Raw genomic sequence first — 23105 nt, 5'->3', positions numbered from 1 at the left:
ACATATTTTCAGTGATATTAGTTAACGCAGTCAAACGGGAGCTATTAGATCTGAACGCGGACTGGTTAGAATACAACAAATTATATTTATTAAGATATTCAGTAAGATGTGAATAGACATGTTTTTCTAATACTTTTGATAAACTTGGTAATATGGAAATTGGTCGGTAGTTGTTTGGATCATTTTTGGGTCCATTTTTGTACAAAGGTAAAACTTTAGCAGTTTTTAAAACAGTAGGGAAAACATTCTGATCAATACAAATATTATAAATATAGGTTAGGCTTTCAGAGATTATGTGTGCACCTTTTTGAGGAAATAGGGCATTAACAGAGTCTAGTCCAACGGCTTTTGTGATATCTAGAGCTTTTAGGGACTTATTAACTTCTGTTATTTTTATACCTGGGATATGAAATTGAGCTTGAAAAGGCTTATGATTATTAACAAAGTCAGAAATTTTTGTCCTATCGATATTATCAATTGCTGTACTACTACCGAGTAAATTACTGGCAATTTCTGTAAAATAAGTATTAAAATATTCCGAATCAATGGGGATTGTTTGTGAATTATTATTGTTTCTATTTAGAGTTGTGTTTATGGCATTCCATATAGTTTTAGAATTTTTATTATTAGAGACAAGACTTTGAAAATATATAGCTTTTGCTTTTCGAATCATACTCTTTAACAAATTTCTTTACATTTTAGACTGAGTAATATTTCCCTTCTTTTTATGGTAATCGCGTTGACGCATCATATTAAAAATTTCTTTGTTAAGCCAGGGCTGCTTCGTAGCATTCTTAACACGTTTGGTTTTCTGTGGAGCATGTTTATTTATAACCGGAATTATAGTATTATACCATAACTCCAGGGCTTTATTGGGATCATTTGTGCTATAAACATTATCAAATGGGGCGAGTTGTAAATCATTTATATAATCAGGTTCAGAAAAATATTTAAAAGATCGATATGTAATATAAATATGATTAGTTTTGGGGATTTTTATGCCCTTTTTGTTCCATGTAAAACATGTTGGATAATGATCCGATATGGAATATGAAGGAACACTTGTTTCAATAATATTATTAGGCGAGGACACGATGACATGATCAATTAAGGTAGATGAGTGATTTGTGACTCTTGTCGGAGAAGTAATAATTTGTTTGAGGTTATATAAATCCAGTACATCTAGCCAGTAGCAATTATTATGATTTAAAATATCAATATTCAAATCACCAAACATTATTATTTCAGACCCAGAGTTCCAAGGTAGTTCAATCATTTTTTTAAAGTTTTCAAGCCAGTTACAGTGCGAGGCCGGATTGCGATAAACGCAGCATAGGAGAATAGGGGTCGTATTTTTCAGTTTTATTTCAAGCCAGATTGACTCTATATCAGGGTGTTCAAGATCGTTTCTTCTAATACAATTGAGCGTATCTCCAACATATAAAAGCGTACCTGATGAACTATTGCTACAGCCGTCTTTACGAAACGGTGCATGGAAGCCAGGAATACTAATGTATTCATCATTCACAGAGGCATTCAAATGGGTTTCAGAAAAACCAAATATATCAAAATTTCTGATTAACTCTTTAAGCTCATCAAGCTTATTAATTATGTGACAAACATTTAAGTGACCGCAGTGAATTCCTCTTTGTTTTAAGAAGTTAAACATATCAAGGGGAAACAAGCCAACAGTGAGGCTGATGTCCCCCGCCGAAATCCCAAAATAAATATTAACAAGGCATTGACCTAATCAACACATACACCAAGTTTGAACATTCTAGCTCAATTAGGAAGAGAGTTATCGTGCCCCAAAGTATCAACCAATCAAATTGCTTATCTCTGCTTACCCTAAGCGGAAAATGCTCATCTTCGAACTCCATCAAGGCATTGACCTAATAAACACATACACCAAGTTTGAACATTCTAGCTCAATTAAAAGTTATCGTGTCCCAAAGCATCAACCAATCAAATTGCTTATCTCTGCTTACCCTAAGCGGAAAATGCTCATCTTCGAACTCCATCAAGGCATTGACCTAATCAACACATACACCAAGTTTGAACATTCTAGCCCAATTAGGAAGAGAGTTATCGTGTCCCAAAGCATCAACCAATCAAACTGCTTATCTCTGCTTACCCTAAGCGGAAAATGCTCATCTTCGAACTCCATCAAGGCATTGACCTAATAAACACATACACCAAGTTTGAACATTCTAGCTCAATTAGGAAGAGAGTTATTGTGTCCCAAAAAGTGTGACGGACAGACAGACGGACAGACAGACGGACGAACCCATTTTAATAGTCCCCTGCTTTCTTCGAAAGGCGGGGGACAATAACTCGAACTATACTAAAGCTATTTGCAAAACAAAACAATAGGTTGATAACTTAAGAGAGGCCTAGATGCATTCACTCCAGTACATATATATCTTAAAGTTACAGCATGCATATGGGTTAAAGCCTGAAGGCAGTCCTTTAAGTTACACAAATATAGATATTTTACAAAAAGACAGACCTATAAATGAAATATATGTACTTAAACAAGTACTTGATGTAAAACAATTGAACAAGATTAACACAATAAGTTAGACAGAAAATGGCTGTTTAAAAAACAACCTCTAGCACAAATAACTAGACACTAAAGTAATGAGAGTGAAAATTTACAAACTACAAAAACCTATAAATATCAAGAGTGGAAAACAATTATGTACAAAACATGCTAAGTGGGAATTATAATATAATGAGGCTGGTGGAATAAAATGATTGATTTACACTGCATTTATTTATATACGTTTACATTGTACTATACCATTTGTGTATCATACATGATACAGAACCATGGCAGTTTACACTTAACTCCTTAAAAGGTTAAGGCATACATGTAATACATTCCTTTGCTAGAGATTATGAATTAGTAATATACATCTATAAATATGTATTTTCACCAGAATATCATGATTGTGTTCATTACATAAACAGATCAACAGTATGCCTACATGGGGGGGGGGGGGGTGCAAATAATTAATTATATCACAGTTTACTTAAATGCAGTATCCTATTTTTTGTCTGGAGCAGCTAGCACTACCTGATACATGTTGGATACAATACATGTAAGCTGCAGCCAGAGTTCATTTGACATGTATTGAATCTTCAATTCATTTCACATTTTGCAATATTTACTACTTATTAGCACATATTAAAGAAAACACAGATTGTGCCTGGGCATATCACATAAAAGCACTAATATTATAAGGACACATCTAATAGCTTTACATACAAATGCCCATGTAGATTAAAACCATAAATAATAAACTCATAAAAGCACTAATATTATAAGGACACATCTAATAGCTGTACATACAAATGCACATGTAGATAACCATAAATAATAAACTCATAAAAGCACTAATAAAGGACACATCTAATACATGTAGCTGTACATACAAATGCTCATGTAGATAAACATAAATAAACTTAAGATTGAGCATGGACACACAGCTTTGCATTAAAATAAAACACCACATAGCTGAACATGAATGGATGGAATTATTATAATCACAGATTTCACATGTACACAGAAAACCTCAAATAGCTGTTTGAAGATAAGATTTACCCCAAGCTGCATTCTTTACCGGCGATCCGTATCTGTAGGTTTGAGTATTATTAAAAGACGGGGAAAACCCAGGGGGTGGAAACCGCATGTCTGGGAACAAAGGGGGTAACCAATATGGTAATTGTTGAAGACTTTGGGGTTGGACTGTACCTATGTTATTTCCTGCATTACGTTTTGAACGTGGTTGATGCGGTCTTTGGTTATCATATTTCCCTATTATTCTGGTTTCAAGGTTTAGAGCAGTTTTAAGATGTGTAGCTAGTTTTGCAGAGCCTTTGTAATTTAAATGTGCTTCATCTTCATATAGATATTCTTTTATTGTGTTGTTATTTGCAAAACATGTAAAATGCGTTGATAAAAAGATACAGTTTGTCTCAATGCATGTCTCTTCAAGTGTTGAAGGTATTGAGGTGAAGAATCGTCATTTAGAGCAAAATACGTAATAGACAATTGATACACTGGAAGCCAATGGAGATCTTTAAACATACATTATGCAAGCGCTAAATCTGCCTATCGCAGGTCTTTCTTTAGGCCTGAAATGTTATATAAACTATCAATTAGACATTTATTAACAAAACAAGACCATAATCAACTCTCGCTTGCATCGGATACTCGAGATTTTAACTAGATTAGAACGGTTCGCCATTTAAAAATTTAATTTAACCAGAGGCTGACAGACTGATACGTCCACATTTTGATTTTGCAAGAGATGGATAGAGAACAAGCTAAACAAAAAGAGATTTTTCGTACAATTAAGGGCCATCATTCAGGAAGTTACGTTCCGATATGCGCGAATATCGCCAGGAACCAAGATATTTGGGCTATAAAGATATATTGCAAGTTTCATCAATATCGGATCAAAATTGTTACCTCTGGAGGAACCATAAGCTAAAAACGGGATTTTTCGTACAGTCAAGGGCCATAGTTCAGGAAGTTACGATCCGATATGCACGAATATCAACAGGAACCAAGATTCTTGTGATATAAAGATATTGGAAGTTTCATCAAAATCGGATCTAAATTTCGCCTCTAGAAGGTCCACAACCTTGATATACCATATATTTACACTATTTGCTTACGAGGGGCGGCCATTTTGTACGTCAGTTTTGGTCCGATTTTCACGAAATTCGAACACAAGCATCATTAGGGTGTAACCGTGATATATTCAAACGTTTCTTTTAAATCGGATAAAAATTGTGACCTCTAATCGGACCACAAGCTAAAAACGCGATTTTTCGTACATGCAAGGGCCATAAAACTTGCCAAATGTTTTTATTGTATATTTATGACCAAATCTCCAACTTTACTTAAGCAATAATTCTCCTTCCCATACACAGAATTGAACCCAGGAAATGTTCTCAAAAACGCAACCTAACTTCTGAGATGGTAATGTGTCCTCCATGATTTTCATGTGACTCATGCTGCACGTGATGTTCACCGGGACCAGCCCTATAAAATGCACCCCCATACCTGGTTGAATCATTCACACTACAACGTCAGCAGCATGCCACGACTCACGACAGTTCAGAGGAACAAGGCGCTTGGAAGACTCGACGCTGGCCACACTGCCCAAGCCATTGCCAATCACTTCCTGGTCAATGTTCGGACCATCTACAGACTTCAGCAACGCTTTCGGGCCACCAACGACACGGATGATCGCCCCCGAACTGGTAGACCAAGGCTTACCACAAGGCGACAAGGCCGCCAAACTATGCGACTGCATGTGCAGAATCCCTTCACACAAGCATCTGAGACAGCATGTCAGACGAACAACACCAGAACTGGCGACACAGGCATTGGAGATGGAGAACTGTTCTGTTCATAGATGAGAGTTGGTATTGCGTATCAACTGCAGATGGCAGGACGTGGCCAGTGTTATACTGACCAATGTGTCATAGAACGAGACTCATGGGGAGGTCCAAGCATAATGGTTTGGGATGGAATCGGCCTGAACCAGAGAGTGGGTCCTGTGGTGTTCCAAATCACAGAAGTGCGCTACATCGATTAATCTCTCAGACCCCACGTCATACCACATTTCGCACGTCGTCGAAACAACGTTTTCCATGTATGAAAACGCCCGTGTCCACACCGCCAGAGTTACTCGAGACTTTCTACAGCAGAACGGTGTCAACGTTATGCACTGGCCAGCCGTTAGTCCGGACTTAAACCCAATTGAACTTTTTTGGGATGAAATTCAGAGGAGACTTAATAACGTCGTACCGAGACCAAACACAGCCGATGGATTGCGCCAGGCTTTTCTGAGAGTGTGGTTCCAGGCACCAATGGCGTTCATCAATCGTCTGGTCCACTCCATGTACAGACGCTGCGTTGCTGTTATTGACACTCGCGGTGGACACACCAGATACTGATGTATAGACTGTGTACAGACTCTAAACCTTCTCGTAGTTTTGGAATTGTGATGAATTAATCAACATACTGTTCACAAAAAATTGCTTTGATCCAGTTAGTAAGTCGTTTTCTAGAATGATTTTGGAATCGTACTGACGTTGTTTTTTTTGTTTGCTGTTTAGTATATTTATGTAGTTGTTTTATATTCTGTTCCGATGTAAATAAATCATATCTTTACTAAACTGATATCTGTTATCACTTAGATAGAATTACATAGGACGATGAAATTTCAATTGGGGCCCTTACCCACGCAACGGAATGAAATGTAAATAGTCCATAAAATTAAACATATATTTATTGTATTGGCACTTCCTACTAAAGAAGTGTTTAAACATTTAAAAAGACTTGCTGTACAGAAAAGATTAATCAACACAAACATTATATAACATATTAACATGCTCATGGGGCATACATTAAGGCGTTCATAAAATTAAACATATATTTATTGTATTGGCACTTCCTACTAAAGAAGTGTTTAAACATTTAAAAAGACTTGCCGTACAGAAAAGATTAATCAACACAAACATTATATAACATATTAACATGCTCATGGGGCATACATTAAGGCGGCATTGTGTAGAAAATTATATTACACACTTCAAATAAATATTTTGTCTTTATCACGTTGAACGCATGGGGAAATAAGTAAAATATCAGGTAACTGGCAAACTCATTTTCGTGTGGTTGGATATCTTTAATTATTATGAATGGTTTTTGATGAAATTTGTTTCGGTGTATGTAAACACAACACCTCCAAGTTCATGCCATTTTCATGTGTTTATGTTTGTGTTAATTAAATTTATATAGTGCATTTTAATGATTTCATTAAATAATATTTGTTTTCTTTTGTCAGTAATGAGAAGATTTACAACACATGATTACGAGTAATAACCCATGAAGTAATTATCAGAAAACATGTCTCATGACCTTAAACAATTTATATTAACTTTAGCCTCTAGAGCCTCAACAAGATCTACGGGTTTTTTCTTCTCATGACCTTAACCACCGTGTATAAATTTAAAGTCAATCGGATATTAACTTTAGCCTCTAAAGCTTCCACAAGCTTTTTCAAACCGTTCAAGGGCCTTAACTCTGTTAGTAATTATTGGAAATCGCTGCAAATCAATAGGATTCTTCGTCCAATGACCTTAAACACGGTGTATAAATTGAAAGTCAATTGGATATTAACTTTAGCCTCTAGAGCGTCCACAAGCATTTGTGGACCCCGGACGAACGGACGGGGTCGACGACACAATATTATGTGGCATATAAAAAAATGAATTAAATGTTGCTAAACTAAAAACAGAAACAATCTGATGTTAATCTTCATTATTGTCCAAAGTGCACAAGGGAAGAAAACTTGTAAAACTGAGCTAATACAAAAACAGCCATGTAACTAGTCACATTGTTTAAAATACTCATAATGTGAAGTTAACACTTTTACAATTTCTTCTGACATAACTTTCCACTCTATACCGTGTACATTAACATCAATCTTATCAGGGTGATAGTGTACCACCGCCTTTTGGTATAATTTCTTCAGATCATTGGGCTCCGGTTGTTCCGGTATCTCACCTAAGGTATGCTTTTTGTTTTTAGGTGGGAATGTTTTGTAGACGTATCTAAGAAAATCTGCCTTTGATGAATCGGCAAACTTTGTATTCATTTCATCCAGTTTATCTTTAAGCCTGTCTTTAATCGCCTGTCTTTCCTGCCTTTTCTTCTCTTCTTCTTTCTGCAGATCTTCTTGTTGATACTGCTGTAAGATACTGGTCGCCAAACGATACCATTCTGGAAAGAAAATCACCACGAGCTCAAACTATGTAGCCTAATTTCAATGTTGACCCACGCCAGATTAATGATAAAAATGTTATTTTCATACAAGACAATGGATTATGTAATTGTGCCCTTTTTTAATATGTGCACCATTTGTGCTTTGACTACATGTGGGAACCACGATGGCTAGGAGTTGTCAGGTATTGATTGCCAGACGATATCATTCTGGAAATAAACACAAATGTTTATACACATATTTATCTTGCTATCTGGGAGACAAGGTGGCGCAGTAGGTAGGACGTTGGCTCACTAACCCGGAGGTCCTGTGTTCGATCCCTGCGTTGGCCGAGAAAGTTCATCAGAATTTTCCGACGTCAGTGATGTGGGACGTAGGGCCTGACAAGGAACAAAGTATAGTATAGTCATTCGGATGGTACAAAAAACCGAGGCTCCGTGTACACATTGGCGTACACGGAAAAGAACCCTTCACAGATGGAATTCAAAATTCCCCCCATAGCACACTGCAAGGCATATGCCTGTCTTCAGTTGGACGTTGAACATAATTTCATTTCATCTGGCTATGGACTTACTTGCTACTGATAATATACTATATGGATGTAATACACACCTTCGTCATAGACAGTTCTTGGTATTAAAGTGTTGGCTAGCTCAATACATTTCGTATAGTACTGTCTAGCACGATCTTTTAGCTTCAAAATCTTGTCGTATACTTTGCCTATTCTGCAATGAGCAATAGCTTCCATTTCAATATCATTCTCACGTGTCAAATTGATGACCTTTCTATACCAATCAATGATATCCCAGATTACATCAAAATTAATATTTTCTTCTTCACTCACAACAACCACGAACAAATCATCGGCTACATTCATAAAAAAAAATATACAAATAAGTCCAATCTATTATTAAGATTATATTTTGCTATTTCATTTCGCCTTTATAGCCCAGATTTTCTTCACGTTGTGTACTTTTAAATAAATAAAACTGGTGGACATTGTATTGTTGTACAATTTGGTTTATAGAAGAAATACAGTTATGACTTTACAAAAGCTATTATAAGTTAAAATCTGTAATCTGAGTTTAACGAGTCTAGAACTCAGACCTACTCCCGAAAGGCTATACAATCTGTTTCAAATACAGATATCCAATTTCGTTCTGAATACCCACTTGGAACACCGACGCCGATTAGTTAATCAAAAAATTCGTATGACCCCTGACGCGACATCGACAACAACCAGTCGCATTTTCAAGTATCGAAGGCCATCGAAAGTATTTAATTTAAAAAAAAAACGAAATATAGATCTGTATTTTAATCAGATTAAAATGTTCTATGGTTTCTTTCAGTCGGAGGGGTATTAAGGGTGGATCTTGTATTACATAATAGGAAATGGGATTTTCGGGCTTCTAGTTTTCGAAATTTTCCCCTGACCCACGTTGTGCGCTTGGCGCCTTCGGCGCTCGCAACATCCCCCATCGTCCCCTCCCCCTCTCTATCTAAAGTCTCTGGATCCGCCCTTGGGTGTCTTTCTTGAAACGCCGATATGATGTCTACTAACTTGTGGCCCGTGCAGCTTTTTCAAAGCTGTCCCTTGCATTCGACCTGTTGACACTATTTTAATCCACGCATAGCAATACAGTATTGTTATACCAAGTTTAACCTTGTGGCGATATGTAGGTAAGGACCCCAAATGACCTATCCTTCATCGCGTTACAAAAAAGGGAATATAAAACCTTCAGATTGTCACTTAAAATCAAACTAAAACTAAATGCGAATTGAATAACATGAGATTCCAATACAGCCTACCTATGTTTAAAGCTTGCAGTGATTCAGCTATACAAGTTTGTATACGGACATCTTCTTGAAGCATCTCAATACTCTCTCTGATAGATTTGGTTTGGGCAAACCGGATTCCTTCACAGACAGGAAAGTAACAGTCTTTCAACAAAGATAAGGCTGTTCTATAATCCTTCCCCAAAACTTTCTGCACAGCTAAATTTAGATAAAACTCAGTGAGCTCATAGTAAGCGTTGGCTTTGTTATCATCGCCTAATATATCTTCAACATATATATGATACTTCTTTATATGATCCTCTATGTCGTTATCAATAGTATCTTGAATACTCATCCAGCACTGTAATGACATGGTCTGAAGACCGAGCAACCAGTCACCGTTTTTATCTCTTCTGCCATATTTCTCTGCGTTACTGAAATATTTCATAGCTTCTTTGAAATAAAACTCGACTTGAGATGTATCATCACTTGCAGAACATACTTGAGCCATCTTAAACGCTGCCATTCCAAAGTTCTTTTGAGCTGAAGCTCTTTCGTCGTCAGTCTCTGCATAATTCTCAGCTCGGTAATAAGCGTTCATTGCATCTTGAAGATTCTTGCGAGCTACCACTGGTGCTAACCCGTCTACAACTTTTTTATAGAAGTTATTACCTTGATTTCTCCAAGAAACTGAAACTGCAGAGGAGGACGTCATAGCTGCAATGTAAAAGAAAAGCGGTCATAACAAGCTACACACCGGCAATATAAAATAGATTTTATACTTGAGTCATTATGGCCGTTGCATAAATGAGTGACTATGTGTGACTGTGGTGGGGGACATGTAATTGCATTCAGTCAGTACTGATTCAGTTAGCTGTAATATTGTAGCGGGGTCTTGTCTTGTTCACCACTACAATTGATACACTCTTCGAGGCTTTGCTCAAGTGAAGATACCCTCAAAGGCACGTGTTCTACATTTTCTAACGATGTACAGGCCGCTATGACATCACCCAGGTGAAATCTCACCAGATATCACGTCACAGAGCCCAGTCCATCTCTTTCTTTATAAGGATTAGTTTACTATAACCAAATGCTATTAGCATCTAAACATGGACATGACCTCCATATATGGAAAAATAATGTTATGTCACGTGCGACGAAGTGTTCACGCTCGCTATTTCTGGCTTGGCGGACATTTTAAGTTGGAAAGTAAAGAAATATCGCGTAGGGGTTAGATTTCATCAAATCATATAATCATGCGGTAAGGTTTGACCTTTATTTCAAAAGGAATTAGTTTCATTTATGTTACGCTATGTGCAATACAGTTTGGGGTCAGTTTAATAGGAAATTAAGGGGGTTGTAGGCCAGTAACTTTTTTTGTCATCAAATAACTACAAACTTGCTCAAGGGAAGCCCTTGTGGCTGGATCAAGACGGAAGACTCCAGTAGTGGAGCCATTTCTATGATTCAATGCGTAGAAATAGCAAGTTCAGTTACGCCATGAACGCCCCAGCGAGCTTCGTCAAGGTGCTGTTGTGAACAACTGATTCCGGCCATGAACGCTTGGTTCCCCCGACAAATGAACTATCCACAAGAAGAGAAGAATAGAGAACCCTGGCGGCAATTAGACCCCATACATAATATGCTAGCATCGGGTCATTACCGACTCTAAATTAAACATAATAAAACGGCACACCTTAGACGTTTGGCCCCATAGCCACCTATTTCAGTACACAAGGAGAGATAAGTGTAGTGGACAACGGACAAGCAGATTGATTGACAGGGCCGACAAGGATACACATCGTAAGCGCACAAAAGATAGGTTGCCAGGCAACGAAACATACGCCCACAGCAGCTATATCGTCCGGGCAGTCAACAAGAGTTGTCACATATTTTTACTTTTTTCGGTAATGAAACATTTATAATACATTAAAATCTGATTAAGAGTAACAACTCATTAAGTAATTATCAGAAAACCATTAGAATTTGTTTGGTTTTTATAAAGTTCTGCCCCATGCTAACGTTTAGTATATAAAACTTTTAACATCATGGATTTAGCTGTTCAAGTCATAAAGATTCTTGAAAATCAATATACGTGTTCGTCTCTGGATCTTAAACACTGTGTATAAATTTAAAGTCAATCGGATATTAACTTTAGCCTCTAGAGCGTCCACAAGAATTTTCAAAGTGATCAAGGGCCATAACTCTGGCAAATCGATCAAAATCAATAGGCTTCTTCGTCTCATGACTTAAAACACTGTGTATAAATTTAAAGCCAATCAGATATTAACTTTAGCCTATAGAGCGTCCACAAGATTTTTCAAAGTGATCAAGGGCCATAACTCTGCCAGTAATTATCGGAAGTCGCTGAAAATCAATAGGCTTTTTCGTCTCATGACCTTATACACTGTGTATAAATTTAAAGTCAATCGGATATTAACTTTGACCTCTAGAGTGTCCACAAGATTTTTTGAAGTGATCAAGGGCCATAACTCCGACAGTAATTATCGAAAATCAATAGGATTCTTCGTCTCATGACCCTAAACACTGTGTATAAATTTAAAGTCAATCGGATATTAACTTTAGCCTATAGAAACTAAGTAAGAAAAGAAATACCCCCCCCCCCCCCCAACAACATATACAATGTCCATATCAAGCTTCCATATTACACGTCACATGACGTAACCTTGTTAAAATTCCAAGAAGTAGATATAACATACACATGACCTAATTATAGGGAAAATTTATAGGCTTTGTGATTCTTGCGGGGTTTTTTGGTGGGTTTTTTTTTTGGGGGGGGGGGGTGCTCTCATATTTACATCTCAGTACCAGTGCCAAAAACCGACCCTGCCCACGGTAAAAAGAGGCAAATGTATTCAATGATTCAATGCGTAGAAATAGCAAGTTCAGTTACGCCATGAACGCCCCAGCGAGCTTCGTCAAGGTGCTGTTGTGAACAACATAATGTATCGGGAATGTCACAATTAGCTGTATGTCTGCTCCTCACAGGCTTATTAAAGATACAATATGGGAGATCAGATAAAGAGCTGACAGTTAAAAAAACTTATAATGTATGGATATTATTAAAGATACATTATGGGAGATTAGATAAAGAGCTGGCAGTTCTCACTATAATAGTTAAAAACTAGATAATGTAATAGTTATTTGCTGAAAATTTCCACTCTGAACCGAGAATTTAGCGATTGAATTTTCGGCTTAGCCGCGATCATCATTACTAAAGTCATTGCGATTATTTCATGATTTAATCATGAATAAAAGTTGAGCAACAAATCGGATCCTACTCCAGTAAATGAAATGGGGTTTAACGTCCTACTGTTCTGCTCCAAACTGGGCTAATGAAGACGGGCATACGCCATACAGTGTGCTACGTGGGAAATTTTGCCCGGACAGCGGCACTACGGCCTTCTCTTATATCGAATACCAACTGTCAAGGGATCTTTTAAGTGCACCCCAATGTGTACGCCTACACGGGACGCCGGCCATTGTGTACACCTACACGGGACCTCGTTTTTTCGTACCATCCGAACGACTAGACAGCTGTCCTTGTCAGGCCCTCCGTCCTGCATCACAGACAAGGGCGGGGGGGGGGGCACGCTTGAAAATCTGGTTAAACTTTCTCAGCCAATGCGGTGATCGAACACCCGACCTCCTGGCTAGCGAGCCAGCCTCTTACCCACTTACCCACTTAACTAACCTTTTCTACGATGGCTCGATTCGGGAATCACTCAGTTTTCAACAGGAATGTGGTAAACCTTTATGGTTATAAAGTCCAATTTGCGCGAAGGTTAAACAAACACCAACTATTTCGGCGACACAATAAACAAACCGAAAGTAAAAGTGTGGTAGCTGGGGATTAACCTGCTATTTCGGCAACCGATAAACAAACCGAAAGTAGGCCCACGATAACCTGATAATAGCAAAGTCGCACATTTCTACGGAAGCTAAATGGAGGTAGATTTAAAAATAAAAATAAAAAAAAGTATAGTTTCTATTTAGTATCTTAAAATTTCAACTTTGTTTTATCTAATAGTAAGTGCAGGAAGACCACACTTCACGCAAACAAAACCGATAAGACAAATATAAATATGCTGACAAAACACAACATAAACTACATAGACAGTGCAAGTTACATGTAATGACACAGGCTTTACACAAAAAGAAAAACAAACTTACAATAACATAGAGCCCCCCCCCCCCTCCAAAGAACCCAACAAACATAGCAAATATATTACAAGATAGAATCAATAGAAATAATGACGGCGATCGTCTGCTGAATGGCATATCTTGATGGCTATAGTCTGCCATTTGAATTATTGTTTGAAACTTTTTAGTTGCACGTTATGTTTAAATTTATATAATTGTTGTACAGCTACGGCACTAGAACATGAAATGGATGGATGTATCTTAAGCCCTCTATCGAGTACCTTAAACATTTAGTAACTGGATAGAGAAACAAACTGTAGAACATGCTTACTTCTGTAAAAATAATTACTAACTTATTTGGGCAACGTGTCGGAGAATATTTTACCAACGTTTTCAAGCAACACTGAGACAATACTATTTGAAAAGTCATCCAAATATATTTAGCAATTGTTCTTTTTAAACAGGCATTATGTAAAAGCTAAATCTGCCTTTTGCAGGCCTTTCTTTGTGCCTTAAATGTTATTTAACTTAATAATTAGACATTAATTAATTTACCAAGACCATAATCAACTCTCGATGCCATCAGATGGCTCTGATACTGATACTAAGTAGATTTAAATCCGTTTTGCAGTTGGTGATTTACCGTAAAGATGGATAATTGAGATTTCGTTTGTTATGGTAGCAATGACAATCGAGGCTACACTGTTATTTTATCGCCAATATCCCCGCTCAAAGTGAAGTAATTTGACTGAAATTTTCAACATATTCCCTTTTCATTATCTATCTTTTAACTATTATAGCAAGAACTGCCAGCTCTTTGTCTAACGCCCCTGTAATAAGTATGTCTTAAAATTTTATATCAAAAATTTAAGATTGTTAGGTCGTACAAATAAAACAGTAATTGTTCTTCAATAAGCATAGTTTATATTAAAGGGGAAGACCAACTTTCTTTTAACAAGGTCTCCATGAATCTTTAATATAGATTCAGAAATGATCCCCTCTGTGACACTAGCAAAAACAAAAAAGTTTCATGTAAGCGAGAAATTATTTTTTTATAAAACCGGAAGTGATGTAATTGGTTCAAAAGGGGATAATTTTTCTCTCCTACATTCATGGAAATAACGTCGAAAGAGCTAACGTGCGCCATTTTGGCTAGCACCACTGTAATCCTATACATGTATGCACCTACATGAGCTAATATATTGTCTCAAAGCTTCTGATTTTATGAACCCCCCCCCCCCCGATCTTTGTCACCACCTTGGACCCCCCGCTGCTCAAATTCCTAGACACGCCCCTGAATTAGTATTTATAATAGAATTGAATCAAATGAATTATTCAAGAGCTAAAACTGCCTATTATCTATTTTTTAACTATACTATTCAAAAAAAGTAGGGGATATTTGATTTTTAAGTGTTATTAAAGTCACCTAATGAAACTGACGAAGAAACAAATGACAAAATGAAATGAAGTTCACATTCATCGATTTATTCCAAATGATCGTTAGACTAAGTAAGGCACAGACTGACCATTATAAGGGTAAAATGATACCCGGGGTCAAACAGCAAAGTTACCACAGCATCACAACCAAGTCAGTAACGGGTAAATCCTCCTCTGTTTGCCAAACAAGCATTGATCCGACGTGGCATACTCCTAATGAGACGTCTAAGGTCATTTTGGTCCAGATTGTCCCATTCCTGTTGCAACGCAGCAGCAAGTTCTTGGACATTGGCAGGACGTTGTTGACGTTGACGTAACCTCTGTCCAAGCATGTCCCAGACATGCTCGATGGGGGAGAGGTCGGGACTCAGTGCTGGCCAAGGTAATGTGGTGATGTTCTGTTGTTGGAGGTAACCTGTAACGATCCTGGCCCTGTGACATCTTGCGTTGTCATCCTGGAAGATGAAACGGCGGCCATGACGTCGTGCGAACGGCACAACATGGACTGCCAAGATGTTGTCCCGGTAGTACTGGCCTGTAACACGCCCTGCAACAACATGTAAAGCCGTTCTTCCAGCAACAGTGATGCCTCCCCACACCATAACAGAACCACCCCCAAATCGATCATGTCTGATGACGTTAACGTCTTGGAAGCGCTCGTTTCGACGACGCCACACCCTCCTACGTCTGTCCAAAAAATCAACAGTGAACTTTGACTCATCTGAAAACATCACATTGCTCCAGCGTCGATTATCCCAGTGTTGACGATCCCTACACCAACGACGTCTTGCCTGAATGTGATGATCTCTCAAACAAGGGATCACGCGAGGACGTCGGGCGCGAAGGTGACCCCTATGCAGTCGATTCCGAATCGTCTGGCCACTCACTCTCACACCAGTGTCTGTTTGAAGACAAGCGCTGATCTGATGTGCTGTGATGACACGATTTCTCAAGGCCAAGGTACGGATAAATCGATCCTGGGCTTGAGTTGTCGCCCTTGGTCGACCTGAGCGTGGTCTGTCCTGTACAGATTGTGTATCACGGTATCTGGACCATAGCCTGCTTATGACAGACTGAGAAACATTCATCGTCCGCGCCACAACCGCCTGTGTTGTGCCGATCTGTAGCATGCCAAGGGCACGTAACCTTTCATTTTGGGTAAGCCGACGCATATCAAAATTTGTTTTCTGGTCACTAAAACAATTAAACTGATGTTTCCACCCTGGAATTCAATGCCACAATGACTGTAACATTCAAAGTCAGAGTCGTGCAAATCTTGGGTTGGACCCCCATGATGATCCCAAGCATCACCTGCATTCCATGCGGTAGCTATTGGTGCGTTTGGGCGTCACATGTAACTGGAAATGTTTCTTCTGTTAGGTTCTATAGTGACTTTTTTCGTAGTCATTTGCATATTTTAGTATTATGCCCCCAAAATCAAATATCCCCTACTTTTTTGGAATAGTATATTATAGCAAGAATGTCAGAATTCTAGTTTAGCGTGAAAATTGAACCGCTGTCGCGAGAAGTTTGTCGCGAGAAGTTTGTGTAATCAATCATGAATATAAAACGTAATATAATATATAAATTTATTTGATAATAAATCGAACGGACAGATAGATAAGGTATTTTACAATGAGTCATGTAGATATCCGTCCACGAAAATGGTGTCGCGGTGGCTCAGTGAGTAATACGCTGGATCGCTAGCCAGGAGGCCCTGGGTTCGCTCCCGGTGAAAGCCGAAAAAGTTCTCGGAATTTTCCGGCGTGGTTACCCCTTGTCAGTGGTGCAGGACGGTTGATCGGGCAAGGACAGTGTCTAGTACCTTTGATAGTTGACCCCCACCTGACTATAAACGCTTCCCGAATTGTTCCGGCGCACCCAGACCGTCACGCAATAAATCACGAAAAGAAAATCAACCTCGGCACCAGTGTTCGGATGCTGTCCTGTGAATGTTGCTGCAATAGTGAGATTGATTGGTTACTTTCTATCTGGAACTCAGGTTGACCATAGAGTGAAATTTCGGTTGGGGCACTTTTTAATTGTTGTACTCACAGGCCGGAACTGCCGTAAAACTGAAGAATCTAAATATGTTTGGAAAATAAAATTACAAAAATTCAAACGGCAGTTGAGCGGACAGAGACTATGGCTATACATCTTGTAACACGGGTTCATATTGGCAGAAATCGTTTTTCAATAATGAATAAATTATGAATAAAATGTGGTTAAATGGCACGTCAGCACCAACCGAGCTATATTTCGCCAAACGTATGGTGAATTTTTCGAGACAAACTAAATATAAATTATCACAATTGTCACATATTTACATAAACAAAAACAAATACATGTATCACAGAAAATACAAATTAAGAACAAATAAACTCGTGTTATATAATTCAATTAAAACGTGTCTGTTTTAAAAAGTCTAAAATTTTACCATATAGACCCGTTTGTGCAAACAGATTCTCCTTTGACAGTGCTCCCATTCACGTTGAGGCCCCCGCTTTAATATGAAAATACTTCGATCTATTCTTGAGATGCTCACCCTCAATAAGAATGTACTTAAATATCAAAAGAACTGTATAGAGTTCACATTCCGGTTGAGGCTCTCGCTTTAGAGGTATGACCAATGTGAGAGCGACACAAAACAATCCCTCCTGTTGGGTCTATAGAAGTTGGGCTTAATGTGATGAAAAGTTTATGCCCCAAGACCCCAAGACCGTTGCCAGGATGTTACGGTCCGACATGCGTTAGTATCAAAAGGAACCGAGATATTTTGGATATAAACCAAAAGGATCACTTAAAATATTTAAACTATGGAATTTTGTGTGTCATAGAGAACATATTTGAACTAAAGGATTTTTTTTTACTTATGAGTTAAATCTCACTAAAATGTTTGGAGAATAACAATTTAGTTCAATTTACTCTTTCCCATTCTACATATCAGACAGACTAATAAATCACCTATCTCTTGGAATTCCTTAGTTTTGCGCGAATTACTTTATCAGCCCTGTTCTTAGAATTTTCGGAACATAATTATAAGAGGGTTTAACGAATTTGAAAAATACGGCCCTAAATGACATGATTGATTTTAAATGTCTATGAATCACATGTGCACATAATAATATTCTGCAGTTTCTGTTTATATGCAAATTAACAAATAAATCGACTAAAAATCTACATAATTTCACCCAGTATGTTATCTGCACTTCCACTCCACTAGATAGGAATTTTATCTGATTCTGAACTGCCTATATAAACACCCATCTATGTCTCATTTTCAGTATTGTATATTACACTCAGTGAGCTCTGTCTTCAAGATGTCGCATTGTCTTGCATTTGTTTTGTGCCTTTGTGCAGGTAAATTTGACAAATTTTCTCACCATTATATTTTTATTTACCAGTTTCTTATATTGTTGAATATTTTCGGTTTTCGAGGAGAAAATTGTCATGTATAACTGGTGACAAAATAACGCAACTGTCTATTCGATGATTTTGAAAGCCATACCTTAAACTTGTGCCTTTTTTTGTTTTCAGTTGTTCCAAGCTTCCTTGCTGTGGGTAAGAAATGAAATGAAGTAGAGTTTAACGCCCTACTATTTTGCTCCGACTATTGTCCCACTGAGTAGGGGGAACCACGCCGGAAAATCCGAATGAACTTTCTCAGCCAACCCAGGGACCTCCAGGTTAGCGAGCCAACGTCCTACTCACTGAGCCAAAGTTGCTCGGTTGTGGTTAAGAATAATTCTGATTAAATTTGTTTTCCATTTAGAAATTGCCTAGCAAGAACAGTATCTAGTTGCTGCGAAAAAGCGAGATCCCGTCTACATATGGCTTGCGGTAAAAGAACCTTGGCCGTTGTAATTCGAAATAAGGATAGGTCATAGCACCACTGTCCTGGCAAAATTTCCCTCATAGCGCACTGTATTAGTCCACCTTTATTAGTCCAGTTGGTGCAGAAAAACAGGATGTTAAATCCCATTTCACTTCTTTTAGAAATTTTAATTTTAATGTTAAACACCTACTAGTATATTGTTTTGTCATCATTATCAAATAGGATCAATAACATTTAGTTAGTGAGAAGTGGTATCGGTTCTTCTGAAGTCTATACGTGGGTTGAGAGTGAAGAAAATCCACGAAGTTGGATCGAAACCTGAACACTGCTTTGCGTATCGCTGTGCCATTTCCATTCCTCTACTTCGCCAGTGTATGAAAGGGCGTTGGCTTTATTCTTTGGAACTTTAAAATATACGAAAATGGGCCTAAGTGCATATTAATGTAATATGAGAGTATAATAAGTTATTTACACTCAAATTTTAAATTTTTTATTGTAATTTCTAATAAATTAATTATTATAGAAATTCGCTCGTTATTGTATGTATGGCCTTGAATATACACTTTGTAATAGCGGCCAGATTACCAAGAAGGGTTCCCTTTAAGTATCTGGAAATATATATATAATGTTTTTCGAAACAAATACATTTTCCTATATTTTTCATAAGTTGTTTTTGACTTTCCAGACAAGACAGTGTATAAGTACGCTGCCTGCAAGGTCAGGGCCAATACAAATCCAAAAGGACCAAATAAAAATAAAATCACTGGTGATATATGTGCGATTCTTGAGGTAGGTGTTTACAAATGTTTTAAGGAATTGTGTCGTCTGCGAGAGAGAAACAAATAATTCTCTCTTAGAACACACTGATTTGATTTTCTATCCTTCGGGAACATCTGTAAAAATATTTTTATTTTATCATGGTTATTTGAAGTGTTGGGCTGTTCAAAAGTTTTAATTCCAAATTTTAGAAAATTTGAACAATCGTATTTCAGGTGATTCAAGTGGCTAATTATTTATGAATATCCCGAAGAACAGAATATCAAATTGGCGTGGCCTTGTGTCTGCGAAACCATTCGAGGGCTAGAAAGATCAAGTTGTGTGAACAAATTATAAATGCACAATGGATCATAGATGGGAGCTTGTGGGACCCTTTATGCGCCCATTAACTACAAAGTCGTCCATACTATAGCACCTGAAAGTATTATCAACAAATTGCAATTTTTATAGCTTTAGCTTAAAAATTAAAATTGTATGGTAAAATATACCGGTCTATGTGAAAGTAGTATCTGGTGTTCCGGAAAGGATAAGCATACTCTGCTCCAAGATCCCACACTGTTAAGCCATACTAGGTATTCTTTTTGCATTTATAATTACCCAACTGGTTAAATAATGCGAGAAATATGCATGGCATTCATGCCTTAAGATGGAGAGTGACGTATTAATTACTATTAAGGTTAGGAAGTATTAATTTCCTAATATGGAGTTGGACATGCACATTAGCTTGGACTATTTCATAATTTGAACAGTTAGCTCTGATACCATGTCTGGTAAATTCCCCCATTTTTTTATTTAACGCGCAATAACGATATCAGTTTGGAAACAAGAGAGGGAATGGTGGTTCTTGATAAACAAAAGAGGAAATAGCGGTATATGGTCACATTTCTATATATTAAAACCGACTGTGGTTTTTGAAATACTTCAGAAGGTACAATCTGTATATCCATTTTTAAAAAAAAAAACCGTAAATCGTATATTTGTAACTTCGAAGAACTAGAATACACCAATCCCTAAATAATACGCGAAATGGAAATAAAATTGTCACAAACAGTTTTAATTTAATAAAAAAAAAATATTGCACCTTCTAGAGATGTTTTCCTTGAAAGAAAAATAATAGGTTATTGATAACGCTAATTTCAAACATGTGTTTTTATATCATCCAGTATATTATCTCATGGTTGAGGAGGATCGTTTATGAATGAATGAATGAATGAATGAATGAATGGGACAAACAAACTTCATGCATTTTTCGTTTTACTTTTTAAATATTTATATGCATATTTCAATTTAACTAAACGATTTTAAATTATTATAATTATCATTATACATACTATAATACCAAATGTTTATTCAGCTAAGTTCAGATTGTATATATTTATTATATATAGTGTATATACTGCTTTTCATTATTAGTATATCATTTGTATTGTAAAATAGGGATAGGTGTCTGACATAGGCATTTTGCCTGTTCCCCAATCTCCCATTCATTTATAGTGAATAAAATATAAAAAAAATACTAGATTTGTGATATTTTTGTTTTCATGTCATTTGTTATCTGTTTTTATTTATGTGTATGAATCACAGGTACATGAGGACAGGAACGCCCTTCTTACCAATGTGATTTTTTCAAAATTTTTGATTTTGTTTTTTTTTTTCTCTTCATATTCTTCAAAAATTTTAATCTTCTTTATTTTCTTCCTATTTGGTTCTAAATCATATAATATTTACCATCAAACATGTTCGTATATAAAAAAAAAATTATACCTTCTAATGTATCTAATAAAAATTATATAGGCAGAAGGTATGATTTTTAATACGAACATGTTTGATAGTAAATATTATATTATTTGGCACCAAATAGGAAGAAAAATAAAGCAGATTAAAAAATTTGAAAAATATTAAGAACAAAGCCCAGAAAATCATGAAAATATTTTGAAAAAATCACATAGGTCCACCATATACATGCGTGCCTGTCCCCATGTACCTGTGGTATGAATATGTTTTTGTGATTTAATTTAGCCTGCCTCATATATTTCACCATATCTTTGGCGAAATATATCCTGAATGGAGCTGACATGCCATAAAATTTTATTTCATTTCAAACAAAATGCAATGAAAGAGATGAGAATTACGTTCTCGGTCGACACTCCCATACCCGTGTAAACCCGGTTTGTTCCCAGTAACTCAGACATACTTCAAAAGGCAAAGGTCGATTTGTTTCGATCCGCGTTGACTGTAGGGTAGTGATGGTCGAGCACACCTTTGGTTGCACTGAAAAGTCCTAAAATATGGTTAAGGACAATCCATATTGTAATAAATGTAATAATTTTAATAAAATTTACTTAACCCCTATTGTAATATCAACCGCTATTGTATTAAAAAATGTAATACAATTTCATTTTTTTTAAGACAAGTGCAAGCAAGATTTGGAGAAGATTATTATTTGTTTTTTGGGTTTTTTTTAAAGTTAAACAAATTAATATTTATATACTGTTGGCCTATATTCTTTTACTGCTCTAAAAAAAATGTCTCTTCATACCATCCGAACGACTAGCCACTGTCCGTGCCAGACCCCCGTCCTGTATACATAACAAGGGAGGGAGAACCACACCGGAAGATATCAGTTATGTCATAGAAATATATATCTATGGGTCAGCTAGTATATATACACATTGGCAAAACTAAGCTTTATAATATTCCTGACATTATTAGTTCAGTCCCTGTGATTTTCGGAGGCTGTCGTTATTGTAGGCAGGGGCAGTGTCTAGTCGTTCAAATCGGACAAAACCCCTTGGTACCTGTAATTCGTAATAAAAATAGACCGTGGCACGCTGTATGGCGTAAGTCCGTCTTCATTAGCCCAGTTGGTGTAGAAAAGTATAAGGACGATAAACCCCATTTCATTTGATGGACGGATGGTCGAATGGTTAGCACGTGCGCGCTGTATAATAAAGTCTGTCATTGAGCAATTACATATCTATCATTTAAAAATGAATAGACTAGTAAAAAGGTTGAAAACTTTCATCATTAGGGCATGGGTATACATGTATACCCCAGAAAAGGGCAGGGTACAATTTGTATACCCCGGTACCCGGGTTCCGGCGCCCCTGGCTGTAATATTGGCTTTAACTGAAGGGGAGATTTCAATACATGTGTTACGTGCACTTGAATACTCTTAATCTGTTATTTGTTTGAAGTGATGTGAACTTCTTCGTACATGTTAATTCTGTGAGTTAGGGGTCTCTAATTCTTGACTTTTTATTTGAATTTGTTGAATAATATTCTCAAGGTTTGCCACTTTAGTACAC

The 23105-nt window shown here is 37.1% G+C and overlaps 1 protein-coding gene across 1 annotated transcript; it reads right to left on the bottom strand.

The window, feature by feature from the left end:
• Window positions 1–6442: 6442 nt before the first annotated feature.
• LOC126810603 (uncharacterized) lies at window positions 6443–13441 on the bottom strand. The gene is made up of 4 exons (XM_050535766.2): window positions 13300–13441; window positions 9618–10301; window positions 8421–8675; window positions 6443–7807 (listed from the first exon to the last, which is right to left on the bottom strand). Exons 2-4 carry the CDS (start codon window positions 10297–10299, stop codon window positions 7413–7415), a joined length of 1332 nt encoding a protein of 443 aa, XP_050391723.1. The 5' UTR covers window positions 10300–10301; window positions 13300–13441; the 3' UTR covers window positions 6443–7412.
• Between the last annotated feature and the right edge of the window lie 9664 nt (window positions 13442–23105).

This window comes from Patella vulgata, chromosome 2, assembly GCF_932274485.2.
Source record: "Patella vulgata chromosome 2, xgPatVulg1.2, whole genome shotgun sequence".
Classification (NCBI taxonomy): Eukaryota; Metazoa; Mollusca; class Gastropoda; family Patellidae; genus Patella; species Patella vulgata.
Note: the sequence above shows the minus strand (reverse complement) of the source record. Positions and strands in the feature narration are given on the sequence as shown.